The sequence below is a fragment of the Manacus candei genome, unplaced genomic scaffold (assembly GCF_025592945.1).
Source record: "Manacus candei isolate 608988 ecotype Guabito, Panama unplaced genomic scaffold, ASM2559294v1 h1tg000003l, whole genome shotgun sequence".
Taxonomy (NCBI): Eukaryota; Metazoa; Chordata; class Aves; order Passeriformes; family Pipridae; genus Manacus; species Manacus candei.
The window spans coordinates 19,439,371-19,460,027 of record NW_026138051.1 but is presented as its reverse complement, the minus strand read 5'-3'; the positions used below and the strand labels follow the sequence as shown (position 1 = coordinate 19,460,027).

General features: G+C 47.8%; 2 protein-coding genes across 2 annotated transcripts; both read left to right on the top strand.

Annotated features, from left to right (window-relative positions):
* Positions 1 to 4,783: 4,783 nt before the first annotated feature.
* UPRT (uracil phosphoribosyltransferase homolog) lies at positions 4,784 to 20,402 on the top strand. The gene is made up of 7 exons (XM_051791710.1): positions 4,784 to 5,093; positions 10,259 to 10,301; positions 14,724 to 14,793; positions 17,131 to 17,193; positions 18,383 to 18,544; positions 19,154 to 19,252; positions 20,013 to 20,402. The coding sequence occupies exons 1-7, from the start codon at positions 4,804 to 4,806 to the stop codon at positions 20,117 to 20,119; spliced, it is 834 nt and encodes a 277-aa protein (XP_051647670.1). The 5' UTR covers positions 4,784 to 4,803; the 3' UTR covers positions 20,120 to 20,402.
* Positions 17,385 to 18,371, top strand: LOC127472812 (uncharacterized). The gene is made up of 2 exons (XM_051791558.1): positions 17,385 to 17,773; positions 17,814 to 18,371. Exons 1-2 carry the CDS (start codon positions 17,385 to 17,387, stop codon positions 18,346 to 18,348), a joined length of 924 nt encoding a protein of 307 aa, XP_051647518.1. The 3' UTR covers positions 18,349 to 18,371.
* Positions 20,403 to 20,657: the final 255 nt, after the last annotated feature.

The following is a 20,657-nucleotide window of genomic DNA, read 5'->3' as shown; positions in this document are numbered from 1 at the left end:
GTGCTGAAAGGCACAGTGCTGATCTGGAGATAGTGACTGTTACACTTATTTCTAGAAATATATGAACTATTAATCTTCAGACCTTGCATTTAAGAACAGAGCATCTACACACACACTGGAAGTGCAATGTGAATTGTATTTCATAGTCAAATCAAGAACTAGCATAAATGAGCTGTATTTAAAGATGTTTGATTACGTTATAGGCACTGGAAGGGGCTGCTCAGAGAGGTGGTGGAGTCACCATCCCTGGAGGTGTTCAAGAAACAACTGGATGTGGCACATCAGCCCATTGCACAGCAGAGGCCTCGCCTGGGCCATGGATGTACTGCCTGTGAGTAGATCAAACCTACAGTGAATCCACAGCAGCTTTAGATTTGTCATGTCCTGATCCCTTTACCTTCTCCAGGTTTTGTTCTAACCTGTGCTCTGGCTCACTGCAAATACACCAGGCCACGCTCGAGCCTCTTTGGTTGTTCCTGGTTGCTTTTCTTTTTCCCTTTCTGTTTTTTTTTCTCCTTTCTCCCCTGCTAATCCAGTCACCTCCCCTGAAGTGGCCGAGGTTGTTATTCCTGCCAAGGGAGTGAGAGCACACAGAGCCTTCTGTCTGCAGAGCACTCACCCTGGCCCAGGCACAAGTGGGAGCTTTTCTTAACTTTGGTTCCTGCTGCTCAGAAGCCACCAGTAGTGAGGGGTTTGGCCATGGAAATGTGGTAAGAGAAATGCACAGTGTAGAGAGAGATTTGCAATTTGAAGTTGAAATGTTGGGAGGGAGATGGGGGGACCAGGGTGGGGGGATCAGAGCCCGCCAGCAGCAGTTGAATGTTGTGTGGGGCCAGGGGAGCCTCGGGGGCTGTGAACCTGCTGGAACTGTCTGACTTGAACAGTGGGGTTTTCAACGTTGTGAAGGAGTTGCAAGGCAGGGTTGGGTGTTTTGTGGGTGTTTGGTGGGGCCAAGAGCCTGTCAAGGAATGGAGAGGCCTGGAGACTACTCAGGGACCTTCCTCACCTTCTGTCCCTCCAGAGCTCTGTCAGGCCCGCTGGAAATTTGTCTTGTCCAGCAAGGTCAGCGACAGCCTTGAGCTTGTCCTGAGTGTGTGTGGAACATCAGGGCCAAGAGAAGGTGTGGACTAAGCAGCAGCACTGTTCCTGCAGCTCCTCTGGGACAGTGCTCCGAGAAGGGGCTGCAAACAGCCAGGAGTGCTGGGGGAGTGTGTCTGCAGCCAGGGGGGTTCACGCTGAGCAGCTGCTTTGGGGGGGTCAGGATGGTTTTTTGACACAGCTCTAGGGCTTGCCAGGTGTGCCAGAGAAGAAAGGAGAAATTCAGCCTGTGACAGTTCATGGTTCCAGCTTTGTTTCTTCTTGAGGAATTGCTTCAGCCTCAGTCAGAAGGACTCCCCGTTTTGCAGGCTCAGCGTTATTGCCCACAGCACAGGGTTGGTTCTGAATTGCACATCAGGACCTGGGAAGGAAGGGGGAGGTGAGAGGGTGAGTCCCCATCTTTCTTTTCTCCTTCCATTTCTTTTTTTTTTTTAAATCAGCTTTCTGAGAAGAAAGGTTGTTTATATACATTTCTGCCACATTTTTATGGCTCTCTCATTTTAGACCTTTAATCTCTTTATGTTGGGAAATTTATAAGATAATTATACTTTGAGATTGCCTGAAATGTTTGATATTTTGAAAGACAGATTATTCGTGCTTGTTCCATAAACTGTACGTGAAAAAGCTGTGATATTGATATCATTTAAAACCCAACTGCTAATTTACTCTTTGACTTACTCTAATTTGAAAGGGAGAAATTTTATTTTGGGGTCTATCATCATTTCAGCTGCACTTGGGGGTGCTTTCAGTAATAGTATTTACAGGAGGATTGGTTTTGACATGGTATTGCTACTTGTGCCTGTTCAGAGACCATCAATGCAGAAAGCTGCATGGATTAATTGAGCTTTACCCTTTTGGAGAATTGCTGACACTCAATTTATTAAAGATTTCAGAAATCAGAAAGAACACAAACATTTCCCCGCCTGAACCTCCCTGGTAATCAAAATTGTAGAGGATTTTCCAAACCTGAGCTCTGAGACAAACCCCCACTATGTTTTCCTGCATCCTCTGGTTCCTTTGTAGAGTTGTCCTGTGCATGGAGAATTAGAACCAAATTTGGGCTTAGCTGGGTTGGATGTCACCAGCAGCAGCTGGTGAGGTTTGTGGCTGCTGAGGTTTGCCCTTGGATAAAGGAGCCCAGAACTCCCAGAGCCCGTTGCCTTTGCAGACAAGAGCCAGCCAGGAGGAATTAGCTGCTGCCTCTGGGGCACATTTGCCCGCAGGACCAACCCCAAACCATGAGCTGTGCTTGTCCTTGGCCCAGCCAGAAGCCTTGGAGTGAAAAGCAGAGACTTGAGTTCTGTTCCATTTTGGCCACTAAGGGGAGCTGCTTCTTGCCAAATTCTGTTGTGTGAGCCAGAGGTTTAATAACCCCCCAAACTGGTCGTGCTCTTTGTGTGACAACCATGTGCTGCACAAATCCTGATTTCAACTTTGCTTTTGTCCTCTAGGGTGAATAACTGCATTGGATTTTCTAACTACAAATTCTTTCTACTGTTCTTAGCCTATTCTTTGTTGTATTGCTTGTATATTGCTGCAACAGTCTTCAAGTATTTCATTAAGTATTGGACAGTAAGTTGAGAAATCTGGTTCCTTTTTCATCTCCTGTGAGTCTCGTGGGGTTTAGTCACTCTTGTTGCTGTTTTGCTCTCAGTCAAGTGGAGGGGCTGCATTTTTCCTGTGAGGTGCTTTCCTGGGCCCTTTTTGAGTCCAAAACTCCCATTATATGTCCAAAATGCACAAAAGCAAGAAACAAATAGACTCAGGAATTCCAAACTGTAGACTAGCTTCTGGGAAAGAGGTTATACCCTTTTCCTTTTTGTTTTGCATATGTGTCTCTCAGAACATTTGGAATTGATATTGATATGTAACATCCTGACATTTTCAGGAATTCCAAACTTTAGATTAGCTTCTGGCAGAGAAGTGATATCCTTTTCCTGTTCTTATGTTTGCATGTGTGTCTCTCGGAATGTTTAGAAAATTACTGCAAGTTTCCTAGTTTGTAAAACTTGAACAATGTTCAGAAGAAGGCACATTTCATAGAAAGATAGTCCAGGCTTGTTGTTTGTGAAAGAGTTCTGGTGCTTTTTCAATACACATTAGGGTTTATCAGGGCTCACACCACTGACATTAGAGGTGTCACAGAGGGATAAATTCTGCTTGAGTTAAGTTGGGCTCTTGGTTAATCTTTCCAGCTCCAAATACAGCTGCTGTTCTCTGGTAATATCTCTGTACTTAAAAAATGCCCATGAACTTTTACTGATCATGAAAATAATTATCTTCTAAGGAGAAATTCTTAGCTGTCAACATTTGATGCATTTAGAGTGGCTGGAAGAATACCTCCTACGTATTTCATCCATATTACAGGAAACCATGCATTGTGGGTGGGTTGTTTTCTCTTATGTTGCTTCCTGAACTGCCTGCGCATATTGTTCTTTTCAACTTTATATGGTGTCTTGAGGATTGTCTTTTGCACTTAGAGAGAGCAAGCAAATAAGGGTGCAGATCCCGGGGTTGGTATCCTACTGTTAGCTGTAACTCACAGTTATTTGCTGGTGTTTATATTTAGCTTCTCTATATTCAATTGGATCCTCCCTATTTCCAGAATTTCTTCCTTCTATCATCATTAAGAATTTATCCCCCTTCTTAGATGTTTACAGCATGGGGCATAGTTCCCCCTTAGTTCTCTGGAAACTAAGGTACCAGCATTTAGCACTTTTAATGCCTTTCTCAAAATTAATCACCTCCCTCCAGCAGTCTGCTGATCTGTTTTTTCAGTGTTAGATGAATGGCAGAATGTCGTTGTCAATATTCCATCAGAACACGAAACACTCCTCTTTGTATTCCATGAAAGGAGTATGTATTTCTTATGCAGTTGGTCATTCTTCAGAATTTCAAAATTGTATTAGACAAAAAAATTAGGGACTGTACTAAAGAGAGCATGAACTGAATGATGAAATGCATGTTTTCCATCTTCAGTTTTAGGGTCTCATTGTGAGTTTGTGAGAGCTGCTGTCCCTGACACAGCGTCCAGGCACGTGGAACTCGCTCCTCCCTCCCTGTTCAACGGTGACGAGATTGTCTCAGGATGGTGTTGTGAGGTTTGACCATACATGTTTGTTGAGGCATTAGAGCTATGTCAGATCTGTGATACCACAGTTCAGGGTTCTTTTATCCACATGCAGCATATTCCGTGTAGCACGTTTCCCAAGAGCTTGGCACGGTGGAAATGTGGACGCGTGTCCGTGCCGAGAGCCGTGCTGCGGGGCGGAGCTGTCCTGGGTGTCCCTGCAGACATCACTGGGTGTAGCTACACCTGGGCAGCTGTATTCAGGAGAAAAACACAATTACGTTTTTGGACTTCCTCGAATCCTACCTCATCTTTTACTCTGCATCTATTACAGTTTCTGTCATCTGTAAAGGCCCCCCAAACCGAATCAAATTAAGCGGGATAAACCCCCGCAGCAGGACTCGGGGGCGCTGCGCTCACAGGGGGCTCCGGGGACACGTCCCCGGGGAAGCCGCGGGGCAGCGGAGCGGGAGGTGTGGGCAGGGCCGGGGCAGGGCCGGGGCCGGGCCGGGGCCGGAGGGTTCGGAGCCGGTCCCGCCCCCGCGCTGAGCGGCGGCTGCGGCCGCCAATGGAGCGCGGGCGGCGGGCGCGCTCCCCCCGCCCCGGCGGCGCGCACGGGGGCGCGGCCCCGGCGCATGGAGGCGATGCCCTGCCAGAACCAGCGCCTCGGCCCGCGGCCGCAGGAGGAGCCGCCGCCGGCCGCCACGGCCACGGCGGGCGGCGGCTCCCGGCTGATCCGCTTCGCGGAGCCCAGCGAGGACAGCGGCTGCCCCAGCCCGGACAGCAGCAGCAGCAGCAGCAACGGGGTGGTGGCGGCGCCGCCGGTCCCCGCGGGGGAGGGCGGCGCGCCGGCCATCGGGCCGCAGCTGAAGCTGCTGCCCATGAACGACCAGCTGCGGGAGCTGCAGACCATCATCAGGGACAAGTGAGCGCCGCGGGGCGGGCGGGGACCGCGGGTGCGGGGCAGCGCGGGCTGGGGAGGAGCCGGGGAGGCTGCGGGGGAATCGCCGCCGGTCGCCCCTCCGTCCATCCCTGCCTCCCTCCCTCCCTCCTCAGGGAGCCGCAGCCCCGCCGAGCCGCTCTCGGCCGTACCCCGGTGCCGGCTCCCTGCTCGGCGCGGCCGCCGCAGGGATGCGCAGCCCGTGGGGTCCCGGCGCGGCCGCGCTATCCCCGCCGGGGCCGGGGGCCGATCCCGGGGGCCCATCGCGCGGCCGGGGGCCGATCCCGGGGCCCGCGGGACGCTCCTGTGCCGGGTTGAGCGCCGGGCCGGCGGCGCGGCCATGTCTGGTGACGCGGGGGCTGGGCAGGGCAGGGCAGGGCAGAGGGCGGGCAGCGCTCCCGGGGGTCCCCTGCCCACCCCGCCTCGGGGCCGCCGGGCACTGGGGCAGCGGCTCGGCGGGTCTCGAACCCCCTCACAGATCTTTGCCCTCCCTGATGTGAGGTTTTTGCTCATCTCTGCGCCGTGGGCGGCTCGGAGCTCGCGTGCCACATCATCATCCCACGGAGCGTGCGGTACAAAGGAGTGTAAGCCCTGGAGGAAGGAGGCTGTACCTTAGTGGTCACTCCGGCGGGCCCGACAGGAGCTGGGCTCGTTCCCGCTGTCCGGATATTGTGTATCCTACCCGCGGGACGGGGCGTGGAGCCGTTCCCGGGCTCTGGCTGTAGGGAGATGTGAGCACGGTGTTCCACAGCACATCTCGGGTGGTGAACACATGGTATGTCTGTAGCTTTGATTGTTCAGCACTTGGAAGGTGGTATTGTAAGGTATTAAATTTAGTATGCAATATAAGACAAATATAAGTAGCATCCGTCTATTAAAAGCATAATTTACCACCTCTGATGCAAGAACCACCAGCAAAAAGGTGTGAAATCAAGTTTATCAATAGTGATCAGATTCTGAATAAAACCTCTTCCTGCAATGCATTGGCTTTGTGACATCTGCAATAACTAACTCATTGCACAGACGCTGCTTGTCCCTGTGCTTTGTATCTGTCCATCTGCATAGTCTACGTTTTGATATTTTCTGCTTCTTGAGGCTTACTTTATAGCTAACAGTAATACAGTTTTTAATGCCAAACTCTCTCAAAGAAACAATACCTCCATTAATTTTATTAGCTTACCTGAGCTTTGTTACCTTAAACTAGTTGTGGTTTGGGATTTTTTGTCTGGTTTTGTTTGTTTGTTTTTTGGTTGGTTGGGTTTGGGCTTTTTTTTCCCCTTAATTTTCAAAGTATTGTGGAAAAGCATAATCTCCTGGCAGGCAGGAGCACCCACAGGTAGTCTTTGTGTAAGGACGGCACTTGTGGCAAGACCACACAGAAGATCTCTGCAGGTGAGAACGGTGGCCTGGCAGCTTCCCTGCAAAGCAGAGAGGGAAGCTGTAAGAGAAAGAGAGGAAATCCAGACTAGGCTTGGTGATGGCCTGTAAAAGGTTTTGAGGTTAGTGAAAAGGAAATAGCATATAGGCAAATACTAACAATGTAGTTACTGTACTTAGTTATTATTATTTTGTTGTAAGCAGATTTTGAACTGTTGCAAGTCCATTTAATAGGTTTCTGGTTATAGTGAGCTTATCCAGAAACCAGCAGCTGCAATTTTAACTTGGAAGACATTTTCTTAGAGTTGCATCAGCTTCATTGCACGAGACTTTGGTAAGAGGAAGTCTAGAATAAGGCTTGTAAATAATGAATTACTCAGAGCAGCTACAGCAGTCGCAGACTGTACTTTATTCTGCCCTGGCAGTGGGGATGTAACTGTCTCTTCCAAGCTCCCTTCCCAACCAGTGAGGAAAACTGGACAGCAGCCTACTCAGAAAGGCAGGTGTAGACTTTGTAGGTAAGGACAATAGGGAACCATTATTTTTGTGTTCTGTTCCAGAAATTCAGTTGCATCTCATTAAATAAGAGACCTTAGACTGGCTTATTTTAGTCCCTGTCATTCAGAAAAATGCTGGAACATGCCTAGCTGTGAAGGGGAGAGGCTTTTTGGGCACTGTTTATTAACCTTTCCCTGGGCAGGTGCAATCTGCCTTAAGAAAACTCTGTAGCCACTGTAGCATTTAAACCAAGTAGTGAAAAAAACTTTTCCTCAGAAGTACCCTGGTTGTGAATTGCCAGCTAAAGAAAAACCTTCATTTGGCTGGTCATCATGTCCTGTGGGGTTCAGAGACACCTGGGTCCATGATTTAGCCTGGTAGACTAAAATGACCATGTATTTCTTTTGCTTCCTTAAAATGAACAAGAACTTGGTCTGTGTGCTGGAGTTGGAGAAATGGGTAGATCACCTCAACTTGCCTGGGTTTGCTCATTTTTCCTCAGGCTTGTCACTTTTCCATCCAGTGAATGCTTAACCTTTTACACTGTGTGCTGGATATGAATCTGAGTGCTCTAATGAGGTGTGAACTGATGCATTTAAGTATTGAACGTTCTGGAACAAACAGTTACAGCCTCTTCCCAAGGAGGGAATTATCTCAAAGTGATTTCTAGCCTTACAGATGAGAACCAGGGATCTGGAAGCTGAAACGAGTTGTTCAGCAATGTGTTTATGTCGAAGCAAACTCATTAGTTCAGGTTGGTAGTGTCATTTTAACTCCTAATTTAACAATAGACATGATTTAAATCCAGATATTTAAAGGTTCTTGTGTCTGTTAGGTGAGATCATTCTGTTGTTCTCTGCTAAGGCTTCTCACTCCCTAGGGAACACTGATACCATAGAAATGCAGATGGCAAAGCAGTGGGACACACAGTCCTGGCTGCTGCACAGAGCAGAATGATTCAGGAGTGTATAATTCACCTGGGATGAGTAAAGCTGACTGCTGCAGCTGGGAGGGTGGGATCCCTTTCACATCCCACCCCCAGCCCAGGCACTGAAAAAATTAAATACTGAAGGATGTTAAGTACTGAAGTACTGCAGGTAGAACATGGACCTGTTTCTCAGCTACATCATCTCCCTGAATGCCATCAGTGTGTCCAGTGCCTTCGGTTTTCTTAAAAAGGCCTTTTACAAATTCTGTGTAGAGAAGGGGTTTTTTTCCAGCCTTACCATCACAGTGAGAAACTGGAGTTAGAGAACCCCCCAAGCCTGCAGCCCTGTCCGTGCTTGCAACTAAGGACCGAGTGCTAAAGCAGGAAGAAACTCTGCAGTTACCTTGCAAATCCAAACCCTATTTCTTCTCTCAAGACAGGCAGGTGACTGCAACTGTACATCAGCCTTGCTCCCAGGCCTTCAGAAACAAACTGAAATGACTTTATATTGTTACCACAAAGCTCCCATTGTTAGCTGCCTGCCTCAAGTTGGGTTTTAATGCCTCATCTTTTTGGATGCTGTCTTGTTACTCGATCAAGAAGCTGAAACAGTTTCTAGTCTGCCATGGATCGTTACTTTCTATACTTCTGTCTGGTATTTCAGGGCAACAGTTATAGTGTTTTCACAGAAGGCTTTTTTTCTGCTCGTAGGATGTGGGTCTTGAAATGTGGTCCCGACTTTGCAGCTGCCCACAGCTGCACAAGGTCTTTCATTTTCAGTGTAACTATTCTCATTTTTATGCAATGTGGTTTTCTGTTGTCCTCCCCCTCTCAAAAACCAGGCATGATAAGGATGTTCAGTGAACTGGGCATAAAACCATCTGTGTCATTGCAAGGACAGAGTAGGTAGTTTAAAGCCTGTAATAATCTGTATTAATAACTCAGAGTATCCACCCTAAATATATATCACTTTTTGGTAGACTTGTCTTGCCACCCATTTTTGAGATTTGGGTAGATTTTCTGAAATGCCATAGTCTGGGAAAACCTAGATGTGCCACTTTGCTACATTCCTTTTTTAAAAAATACTTACATACCATAGATGGAAATATGAATCCTATCAAAAATCTTAATAAAAGTAGTTCTTATAATTGTAGGGGTTTGGGGTTGTTTTCCGCAGTTTTGGGGGTCTTTTTGAGTATTACCTGGTTAGTGTCAAAGTGGCAAAAAGTTAGGAATATTCTGTTGTTACCAGAAAGAAGGAAAAAAATAAAAGCAGTGTTTTTAGTAGTGTGTTATTAGTACAAGCAAAGAAAATAGATTAGGCTGACACTCTTTTTAAACCTTGTTTTTTCAGTATGGCTCAGTGACCAATTCCCAGGCAATGAGCAGACAAACCTCTTGCCTTTCACTCATGTTAATGTGAGATGTCACAGAACCTTGGGGATTAAATGCAGAACTCTCTTTACCGAGTTAAGGAGACCTGCAGAGTATCACAGTTTGACAGTGAGAGAGGGGTTTTCCTGCTGTGATTAATACAACAGTTCATTTCAAAGGACCTGTCTGCCATGTGACTGCTGGGTCTGAGTGTTTTGAAGGTGAGTGTCCTGCAAGCCTGAGCTCTTGATTGGAAACATGTCCTACTCTCATGGAGTGAGAGTTGGTCTTGTCATGGGAGGCAAGGTGTTAAAATCTGCTTCTAAATTTCAGGCTTTTAACCTTTCATTCTGCCTGCTGAAGGGGCCAAAAGCCAAACAGTCATATGAGTAAAGGGTTGTACCCAGGCTAATCAGAGGCAGAGAGGTGTTTTAATGGGAATGCTTGTTAATCCCTGCTCACTTTAATCTCAGGTTCACTGATCTGTTCACATTCTGAATGAGTTCCAGATAAGATAGGGTATGTCCCCTGCTTATCCGATGTGTTGTCAGTCTCAGGGCTGGGATCTGCACTGTCATTGTCCACGATTTCTAAACTGGAGTTCTTCTTGTTCAGGGCTGCAGGGAATGCACCAGATTGGTGCACATCTGAGCCTGGGAGGTATTTTGGAACTGAGCTGGAATGGCAATACAATGGAAAACCTACAGAACATCATCCCTATGTGTTCATGCTTTAATTGCTACTGGGATAGAGCAGCAGTAAGAGCCAAACCCTGGGTTTTACTCACTGCATCCCAGTGCCTGCCACCAAACAGGAAACCCATGATGCAGAATCTCTGGGATAAATTTTGTATACAGTAGGAGATTTTTCTCTGAACTGCCTTAGGATACATTGCCCTTGACTTAATATTATATTTAATCAATGTTTGTAAAGTTATTCCCCAATTTAAAAAATAAATTATTACTTTTTTCAGGAAATCCAGTAGAGGAGACTTCGTATTTTCTGCTGATCGTCTGGTAGGTGAAGAATGTCTTCTTCTTGGCATTGCACTTGGTAACTCTTCCATTAAAAAGGTCTTTCAGGACAGAATAATGGTGGTGTGAGAGCAACTTTCCTAACCAAAGGAAATTGCTATTTGACAGCAACTTTCTGTATAGGGACTTCTGTTCTCTGTTTCATCTCAATAGATTCCAGAAACCCTGTTATTATCAGACACAGCTACATGAGGACAGGGAGCAGTAGTAATAAGAGACTGTTTATAAACAGATGCACAGAGGCTAGAGATAATTGAGTTTTACTTTGAAACAGCTCTTTTGATCTTGTGAACAGAGCAGTACAATTTCTTACAGCCTAGATGTTAACAATGACTTGCACGCAGAAGTGCCTCCTGGCACTTGTTGTGTCTTAGATTAGTAGTAGCTTGGGGTGCATCCACATAGAGAATTTGTTTTTAGCCATATGGTAGTTACTATCAGGGACAGAGCAGCTGCAAGTTTTTGGTAAGAACAAAGACTGTTGGGAATGCAGCCTTTTTCTCATTGAAATTACATGCTTAAAGAAAACCACAGCACTTGCTACCACACCTATACTTCCTTGGATGCAAGAGGGTGTTTGCTTTTTGCAAATCCACTCTCATTAACAGAGAGTCCAAAGACCGTTCAGTTCCCAGTGCCATTTGCCACAGCAGACTGGTTCCCTGTGACAAGCCCAGTCTTAATCCAGGCCTTATCCAGGCTTGCTCAGGGCTTAGGTATGACCACAACACAGGATTGTGACTGAAGTGCTTTTTATCTTTGTGGCTTTCCACTTTCACCCCCCCTGCATTCCCCTTCTTGAGAACGTTTCCTGCATTCCAGTAGCTTATTGTGAGGGATTAGTGTGAAGGACCTCTCCCAGGCACCTTCTCACACTACATGGATGTCCTGAAGAGCTCACTGATTTTTTTTTTATTTTTTTCCCCCCATCATTGCTAGAAACTGCAGCTTCCAGGCAGTGAGTTCAGGCCCTTGTACCAGCATCTTTCACGGCTGGGCAGCAAAGCTGGGGAGCTGCTCTTCACAGAAACACCTCTGTGTGCTGGTCCTGCAGCTCTTTGCTGAAGAACCTGCTGGTCTGTTTTCCATTTTTTTTTAGGAAGAATTTTACACGGAACAATATGTAGGAGTCTCACTTTCTGTGTGTTATTCCTAGGCGTGGCAAAGAACAGTCACAACTTCATGTGGGACACAGTTTCTACTAAACTTAGCAAAGCACAAGTATAGTTATGACTTGCTGTGTTTTCCACTCAATGAGCAAACGGAGCTTAATGGCAAAACTCAAAACATGAAGAGAAGAAACGTGTGTGGGATTGTAGGGGAACAAAATACACCTTGCTGCAGAGAGAAAATGAGAATGCAATTAAGCTTGGTATTAGCTTGGCAACTGTTAGTGGCAGTGTCCCATAAGATCACCATAAGGAGAGGTCTTAAGGAAGGATTCTAAAGCTGATGGATTTCTGGCAGTTTGTTCCTAGTGTAAGAGGATGATACAAAGAAAACATTCAAAGATACTTGTGAGCAAAAGCAGTTACCACGTGGTGGTTTATCAGGGCGTGTCTAAAAGCCACTGCCAGGGCCGGGATCCTGAAGTTGAAAGATGTGGGATTAAAGTTATGAGGATGAGGACAATCCATCTGGTGTTTGTGAAGGAAGCAAGCCTCTGGCATGGGAAACAAGCAGTCATTATGACTTGTGGTGGGACAGGTAGAACTCAGGACGGGTGGAGGGACTGGCAGACAGCTCCTCCCGGTGCAGGAGGCTCACACTGATCCCAGCACCCACACATTGTGCAGGCACTGAATTGATGTCACCTCAGGTCACAGGTACACCAGTGCTCTGCAGCAGAAAGCAGATTTTGGGGTGTGACTGGAGGCCTGAGGTTGAGGAATGAATTAGTTTCTCAGCCCTACCATCACTCCCTGTATAACACTGAGCAGGTCCCTTTCTGCCCGCCTGCCTCTTTCAGGGGAGGATAGTTCCAAAGGGGTTTGAAATGCTGAGCTGCAAGGAGCTGTACAGATAGAGAGCATGGCTGACAGCCCTGCTGTCCTGCCTCCTTTCAGCTTCCAAGTAAAGTAACACAGAATGAGTTAGATCCCCTAGAAGTCACTATGATTTTGGAAATGAGGTGATGCATGGCTGTCCCATAAAAAAGTTAGCCTGCTGTGTGCCCACAGATGGGGGAACATCATAATGGTCACTCCAGAATTTATTTACATTCCAGTTTCTTGACCTTTAAACGCTTCATCTTTTTCCAAGTTGCAGGCAGGCAGGAGAGTTGTAACAAGCAACTGCCGAGATCACAGATACCTGTTGGGGTGGCTCTGAAAGAGCTCCTGTTTTCCCAGTTTGATGTGGTTGGAGCAGCACCACCTCCCACTGCACCCTGACTGATTCCTTGTTTAGTTAAGTTTAGCTCCCCTTTAAATGAGAGCACTGTCACCTGCTTGTTAGAGTTGCCTATATCCAGATTTCTCTGTTCCTGGAATCTGAGGAACTGGTCAAACCTGATTTCTTCCCTGGTATTTGTGGTGAGACCTCTTTCACATGCTTAATTGGCTGAGAAAAGACAGATTTCACTAACATTTTCATATCCTTGAAATGTTTATGTGGTAGTTGACTAAAGCTTCTTGGACCTTCCATTAACTCTTGTTTTTGCTGACAGCTCTAGCAGATCTTGTACTAATGAAAGTTCAAAGCAAACAGTATTTCCCTTTGTTTACTGCAAAGGCCCTGGGGTAAATCCTAAATGTAAAACTCTAATAAATGAGCACGTTGACATATAATTCCGTATATCAGCATTAAATGCTTAATCTAAACCTTCAGCATAACTCTGGAAGCCTTGACAGTTTAAACAGGCCTACCAGAAATTAACATCCCTTTTAGCTTTGTTTTTGTTTCCCAATTAAAAATAGACTTTATTTTTCTTATTGATAACTTTAATTAACGGTTTTAATTTCTGGTCACATTCTTTTACCTTGGGACCTAAACTTTGCTTTCCTGTTTCACGTGAGGCCATAATAATACCTGGTTTAGCTTCCAAGCAATGGCAACCACCTCTCTGGGAGAGGAACAGGGCTGCTGGTTCTTGGGGCTAGAGAGAAAAGAGATGGAAATTAATCCCTGAGCATGGAGGTGGCAGAAAGCACAGTGCAAAAAGAAGTGTTTTATCAACACTGACAAGTGTTTTTTGGTATGAATTAACTTTAAAAAATAAAATAAAATTGGGTACAGATGTCCTGGAAACTGCCCACCACCTCTGAGTAAGGCTGCCACAAACCCAGCTCTAGGAAAAAAAGTTGGACTAAAATGACTAAAAAAAAATCTCCAAAGAGGGATTATAAACTTAAGGGACCATCTCTCATTTCTAACAGAGGCTGCCTGTGTGCCAGGAACTGGAGCAGAATGGAAAACCAGAAAAAACCTTCCAGCCTGCTGTGCCCTGTTTCTGGGATGGGAAGTGCCTGAGGGGAGCAGTACAGCTGCTCCATCCCAGGAGCAGTCCCCTCACTTCTGCCATCCTACAGGGACTCTGGAATAACGAGACTCATCTCTGGCTCAGCTGTAGCTCTCCTGGAGCAGTTCTGGCCTACAAATCTTTGGCTCGTGAACAGAGAGAAATTTAACGTTTTTAATAGCCAGAGCATGTTTCAGGGGCAATCACGATGAAGATATTTTGGGAACTTTGCCTGGGGTGCAGCTGCAGAGCAGCCCCAGGAGAGAGGACTGGGGGGTTTGTGGCCACTGGAGGGGTGTGTGGCTCATGAGCTGCACCTCCACCTAAACCATCCAACAGTGGGGGTGGTTGGCAGAGCATCCCACAGTACCCACAGCTGGCAGGTGCCAGGAGAAGGTGATAAAGAGATTTCTAGATCTGCTGACTTGTCTTTGGCACTCAGTGGTGTGTTTACATTGCTGCAGCAATGTAAAAATGGCTGTTCTGGCAGCCCCACTGCAGGTTAGTCCTGGAAATACAGATGTGAAAATAGACCTCAGAGCTCAACTGGGGGGGAACTGAGGGGGGAAATTTTCCCTTTCCCTCACTAGTATTTCCTATCAGCAAATGAAGTTACATCGGTGCCTCATTCATCTGTTGAGAAAACTTTGTCTGTGATGTCTAGGCCTGCCAGATATAAATAAAGTCAGTTTTATGATTGCTGATGAATCCCCCTTTCCCCCAAATTGATTTTGCAATGCCTTCATTTGATCTGTTGGGCAAAATGTAGGCATCACCACAGAAAGGTCTCTAAATTCAGTCCCTAACTACTATTAAAAAGACCCTTCTAGACCCTTTGGGCTGTTAGATGTTCATCTAGTGCTTTTAAAAACTGCTAACATGGACTATCTTATGTCCATACATTACAAATCCCTTTGAGCTGACCCATCTCTTTGGTTCCACAGATCAGACTGGTGGTTGAAGAGGGACTGAATCAACTGCCCTACACAGAATGTACTGTGACCACTCCAACAGGTACGTGGGAAAGGACTCCTCTCCTGGGCACAACAAGAAGTGGAAGTGTAACTAATATAAAAAATACAGAACTGTTACAGGAATCATGTAATATTTCTAGGTGGAGGGCACTCACAGGATCATAGAATTCAACTCCCTGCTCCCCACAGCACTGCCTAAAACTGAACCCTGTGACATCCAGATGCTGCTTGAACTCTGACGGGCTCAGTGCCCTGACCACCTCCCTGGGGAGCCTGAAACAGTTCACCATGCAGGCAGAGCACAGTCCCTTCTGTTATTTAAACAGCTAGAAGGTGTAACAGCACAACTGAGCAGAACATACAGTCACATGATTGGCATTTAATTAAGTTTTAAATTGGTCTTTCAAAACTGTCATGAAAATGTGCCAATGTAGGTGCAAGATGAGTTTACTTGCCCACACCACAACCTTGAATTAAAACTGAGGACATTTCACATGCCCATTAAAGGAAAAGTACTTGGCATAAGCAGTTCTGCCTTGTCAGCCTAAATCTGTCCCTGCAGCTGGGGCCAGCTTGGAGTGATGATGAGCAGGAAATGAAAAGTGGCTGTGTTGGCACTAGAGGAAACCCTGGCAGTAACTGTGGTTTGCTCCCATGAGCTGTGAAGATCCATAAGTTGTGTACATAAGGCAGCTGCTGGGAGCATCATAAGTCAGTGGGAACTGAGTGTGTGGTGTGACCCACAGCACACCTGTAAGACATGCACCAGGTGAGTCCTGTTCCCCTGAGAATTCCATTTGCAGTTCTGCAAGGAAACATTGTCTTAGTTTAACAAGATTACAATTTAGAAATTAAAAGAGACTTCAAGTGGAAGTGTGGAAAAGGAAAAGAAACAGCTTTTTATTAACAAAATCTGAATAAACAACAAATGCTGTAATCAAAAACTTTGAGAAGAAACAACAAAATCCCAAATCCCCCAGGTGGGGGGGAGAGGAAACCCACGGCAACCCAGGGAGGGGGGCAGGACTGTCCCGGCAGTTCAGAGCTCTCGCAGCCACGTGTGCTCGCAGCCAGCAGGGAAAAAAAACAAGTCCCTTTTCCCACAGGCAGTCTTGAAAGCAGAATATCTCGCTCTGAGATGGGTCGGTCTCTCTTTCTCTCGGTTGTTCTCCCCCAGGTGTCCCGTGGGGAAAAAAATTTCCTCTCAGGAAAAGAGAAAGAGGCAGCCAAAAACCGGGCTCCTGCTCTGTCCGGTCCCGGACCAAACCAAAAGCCCCCGAAGCAAAGACTCGCAGCCCTCCTGCAGCCCCCGCCCTTCCCCGCCAGCCCTCCCCTCTCCTCCTCCCCCTCTCCCCGCTCCTGCGCTGCCCGCACTCCCTGCCCGCACTCCCTGCCCGCACTCCGCCCCCACCCCTCCCCGACTCCCCCCAGCCCGGAGGAAAGGGGGTGGGGGGAAACGGGGACGGGACCCTAGGGAAGAAAAAGAAAATTCCAACGTCTGTTTTCAAACCTATGACACATTCCCACCCTCTGCAGTAAATCATGGGTATGTCTTTGCTTTGTTAGAGAAAGGATGGACCGTGAAACTCGGGGCAGCTTAGGCAGCACCCAGGGGGCACTGTCACTTCCTGGGCTCCTTTGGAAGTGAAACAGCAGCTCCTTTACCTCTGGGGCACTGCTGGCACCTCTGCTGGCACCTCTGCTCCCATCAGTCCGGGACAGATCGATGACCATCCCCCATGTGTCACTCAGTTTGACTGGCAGGTCTCCTGCAAGGGACATCACTTGGAAGCTCTACAGGTGTTTTGAGTGGGAAGTCTCATGTGCACACCATTGCCCCTTTTTTCTTTCAGTGGTCAAGTGGCACTGTAGGATCACCTGCAGCACTGGACTGCATTTACCTGGCTCCTGGGGGATGCACTGCTCACCTTTCTTTTGCATAGTGTCCTTCATTTAAAATAGTCACCAAATCCCTGAGCCTTCAAACACACACCTGACGGGATCTCTGCTGTAAACACACACCTGGCAGGGTCCCTGCTGTAAACACACATCTGATGGAATCCCTGCCATAAACACACACCTGACAGGGTCCCTGCTGTGCTGCTGTTCTGACATGACTTTCAATTATAAAAAGAGCACAAGTTCTTTACCAGTTGGGTTTTGGCCCTGTTCCCATTGCTGGCTGGAGGGCTGCAGGGTCTGGGGTGCAGGGTGGTTTGTGCCACCCGTGCAGACCCATGGCCTTGGTGTTGTCCCCTGGGTATTTGCAGGATCTTGGTTCCATTCCTACCGAGGTCATGTCACACAGTGTTCCCAAAGGGGTGTCCAGAGGGGGCAGAAGGGAACTGCCACTGAGCCCTGGTTTCTTTCCTCACAGGACACAAGTATGAAGGAGTCCGATTTGAAAAGGGAAACTGCGGGGTCAGCATCATGAGGAGTGGTAGGTACTGCTGGTGTTACAGGAGTGTGAATTAAACACTTTGGAAACCTGTAAGAACTTCCTTGCAAAAAATGTACAACAATATTTCTCTACAGCAAAGGTTTACCCAAAGCTGCCAGTTGTTGTTCTTTCTTGGATATCCTTGACCACAAATGTCCAGGAGTATCTTTCATTAACTTTTTAGGCAACAAATGGCTGCAACAGATTTCCTCTGGCCTCTTCTCCTCCCTGTGAGGGGCCAACTGCCCTCCCCTGGTTCCCACTGCCCACTCCTGCCCAGAGCCAGGGCCCCACTCCAGCCACGCCCTGTGGTGGCAGAGTTATTTCCCAGTGCTGTGCAAACCTTGGGATCTGTGCTGTCAAATCCATTGGCCCCACAGCTCCTGCCCCACACTCTGCACCGGGGGGGCTCCAGGCAGAGCTCACGGATGTTCCCCAAACCCCACACGCTGGTTCTGCCACTGCCAGCTCTGCCCTCTGAGAGCTCAGCACTGCTTGTGGGAACAACAGCCAGGGGCTGGGGAACACCAACACCCAGAGCTCAGGAACACCAACACCTCGGGAACACCAACACCCAGGGGTCAGGAACACCAACACCTCGGGAACACCAACACCCAGAGCTCAGGAACACCAACACCTCGGGAACACCAACACCCAGGGGTCAGGAACACCAACACCTCGGGAACACCAACACCCAGGGGTCAGGAACACCAACACCTCGGGAACACCAACACCCAGGGGTCAGGAACACCAACACCTCGGGAACACCAACACCCAGGGGTCAGGAACACCAACACCTCGGGAACACCAACACCCAGAGCTCAGGAACACCAACACCTCAGGAACACCAACACCCAGAGCTCAGGAACACCAACACCTCAGGAACACCAACACCCAGGGGTCAGGAACACCGAGGAGATTCAGTTTTCTGTCTCAGCACAGAAAAAAGGAAAAGAACTTCAAGTGTTCTTAGAACTAAGGACAAACAATCTCCCTTTAGAACTGTTCCCAGAGAAGCAGAGGAGGGACTGTCCCTGTCCCTGCAGCGGGGCTGTTTCAGCAGTGGTGGGACTGTCCCTGGCCCTGCAGCGGGGCTGTTTCAGCAGTGGTGGGACTGTCCCTGGCCCTGCAGTGGGGCTGTTTCTCAGCCTGTAACCCTTTGCTGTTGGGGCCTGTGCTCTCCCTGCAGGAGAGGCCATGGAACAAGGCCTCCGGGACTGCTGCCGGTCCATCCGCATCGGGAAGATCCTGATCCAGAGCGACGAGGAGACCCAGCGAGCCAAGGTGTACTACGCCAAGTTCCCTCCAGACATCTACAGGAGGAAAGTGCTGCTGATGTACCCAATCCTGAGTGAGTGTCTGCCACCTTTATGGACAGTCAGACTCCTCGGAACGGGGAGGGCCTGGATGAAAGGAAACCCTCCAAATTTCAGGGGCTTGGATGAGGTTTTCTGCTTGGTTTAGGTGACAGAGCAGGGAACTATCAGGCTGTGCCAGGACACACATCAGTCAGCTGCACCAGTGGGAATGCAAAGCAAATCCTTTGGCCATGGCGGTGTTTGGGAGAAAGGCTGAAGATTAAGACTTGGTATAAATTGATTTTTTTTAAATTTTGCCATGAGACAAGATTGAAACAGTATTTTTCTTACATTATTAAAAACCATTTTTGGATCAATATTATAATCTGAGAAGTAAATTACTTTAAAATTAAATCCAGTTAATACTGACAAAAAACCCCTACTCTGATAAGGAGTTTGTTGGGATGAGGTAACTTTTCCAGTCTAAGTTCCTTCATTAGGAGTGCAACGTTTTCTGGTTAACACATGCAGAGGTGATGGCTTTCCAGTGGGAAAGGACAGAATCACCATTCAGTCACACACCAACATTACCACAGGTATTCTCAGACATGTTCGTCATCCAGGGGAAAAACCCACACAGTCTGTCCCTCTGTCCCCTGCAGGCACTGGGAACACTGTCATCGAGGCTGTCAAGGTGCTGGTGGAACACGGGGTCCAGCCCAGTGTCATCATCCTGCTCAGCCTGTTCTCCACACCCCACGGTGAGTCAGGGCTGTGGGGGGCACAGGGGTGTCCTGGGGAGGTGACATCAGTCCCACGTGTGACACAGGGGCAGAGCTGAGCCTCTGCCACAGCCCAGAACAGAGGGGGTTGGGGGTTTTATGGCTGAATTGTAAAACAGAGCCATGGTGTGGGCAGTGAGTGGGGCAGCAGAAAGGAAAGGGCCTGTCACACCGAATGGGAAAGGATTTTGCAGCACTGCCAGGTCCATGAAGGGCTTCCGTGGCTCCCACACAATGGCAGTAGCCCATGGAATGGGATGGGTAGGTCCAGCACCAAAAGGATACCAGTTCTGCCAGGAGTGGGAGGTGAATGGAGCTACAGAACAGTCCTGTCTGCACGGTAGAGATGTTACCTGGGAAAAGGGGATCTAAACCAGGGACATCTGGCTTTGGGAAGTACGAAAATGGGCCTCCTGTGTTTTAGAAATGGGCCATGGCAGAAGTCACTACCAAAACACTGAGCTGGACTGCAGGGACTTATTCCTGGCAGCCTGGAACCACTTTAGTCATTAGGTGGGGAGGACACGTGTACCGTAAAGGAAAGGAAAATCCAAAGAAGAGATCCCCAAAAAAGCAATCCCCTGCAGTCAGGAAGTTTTCTTCACAGACATTAGCTAAGGCAGGAACAGGAAGTGGAGACAGGAGCACAGAGCCTGCCTCACCTTCAGAGTGCTGCTGATCCTGATTTGGCATGTGCTGAAGCACTGTAGTCATTATTGTCTTTGCTTTTTCTTCAAAGGTGCCAAATCCATCATCCAGGAATTCCCAGAAATCACCATTTTAACTACAGAAGTGCATCCTGTTGCACCAACACACTTTGGACAGAAGTATTTTGGAACAGACTGACAATCTCAGAACAACTGGATGTGACTCTATGACATTACAAGAGGTTTTTTCTATGTTTTATTTTGTTGGGTTGTCAAGGGTATGTTTGGGAACCTTTCTGGCCAAAGGGGGAAATACTTGACTTAGGTGAGTTCTGGCCTGAACAGGGATCAAAGCACTCTGGTTACAAGGCCAAGCATCTCCATGTTGGGGTTGTTAAACTGCCACACTCTGCTTTAACTTATTTATTCTTCTCTCTCCTGTCTGTGGCTGCCTGCAGAGCAAATAAACCCACTAAATCCCACCAGAGCCTCCTTCATTTCTGGGGTCACTGTCCATCACTCCAGGTCAGCCAGTACAGCCACTCCCAATGCCTCTAAAACTAGGGGTGCACTGGGACCTCAGTGTCCTTCTGAGCAGCCACAGGGAATTTTTGGCAGAATTTTTGGTCTTCGGCTGGTAGCTGAGAACCAGGGGAATTTTGCTCTGTGTACATTATTTTCAAATAGTAAAACATCCCTTGTCTTGCTCAATGGTCCTGAATAAAGAAGCTTCCTAG

Excerpts from the sequence above, each read along its gene's own strand:
- UPRT (XM_051791710.1), top strand. The coding sequence starts at position 4,804 with ATGGAGGCGATGCCCTGCCAGAACCAGCGCCTCGGCCCGCGGCCGCAG. Across the intron at positions 10,302-14,723 it reads TATTTTCTGCTGATCGTCTG|ATCAGACTGGTGGTTGAAGA; the intron begins GTAGGTGAAGAA and ends TTGGTTCCACAG. Across the intron at positions 19,253-20,012 it reads CCTGTTCTCCACACCCCACG|GTGCCAAATCCATCATCCAG; the intron begins GTGAGTCAGGGC and ends TTTTCTTCAAAG.
- LOC127472812 (XM_051791558.1), top strand. The coding sequence starts at position 17,385 with ATGGCTGCAACAGATTTCCTCTGGCCTCTTCTCCTCCCTGTGAGGGGC. Across the intron at positions 17,774-17,813 it reads GGGAACACCAACACCCAGGG|CTCAGGAACACCAACACCTC; the intron begins GTCAGGAACACC and ends CAACACCCAGAG.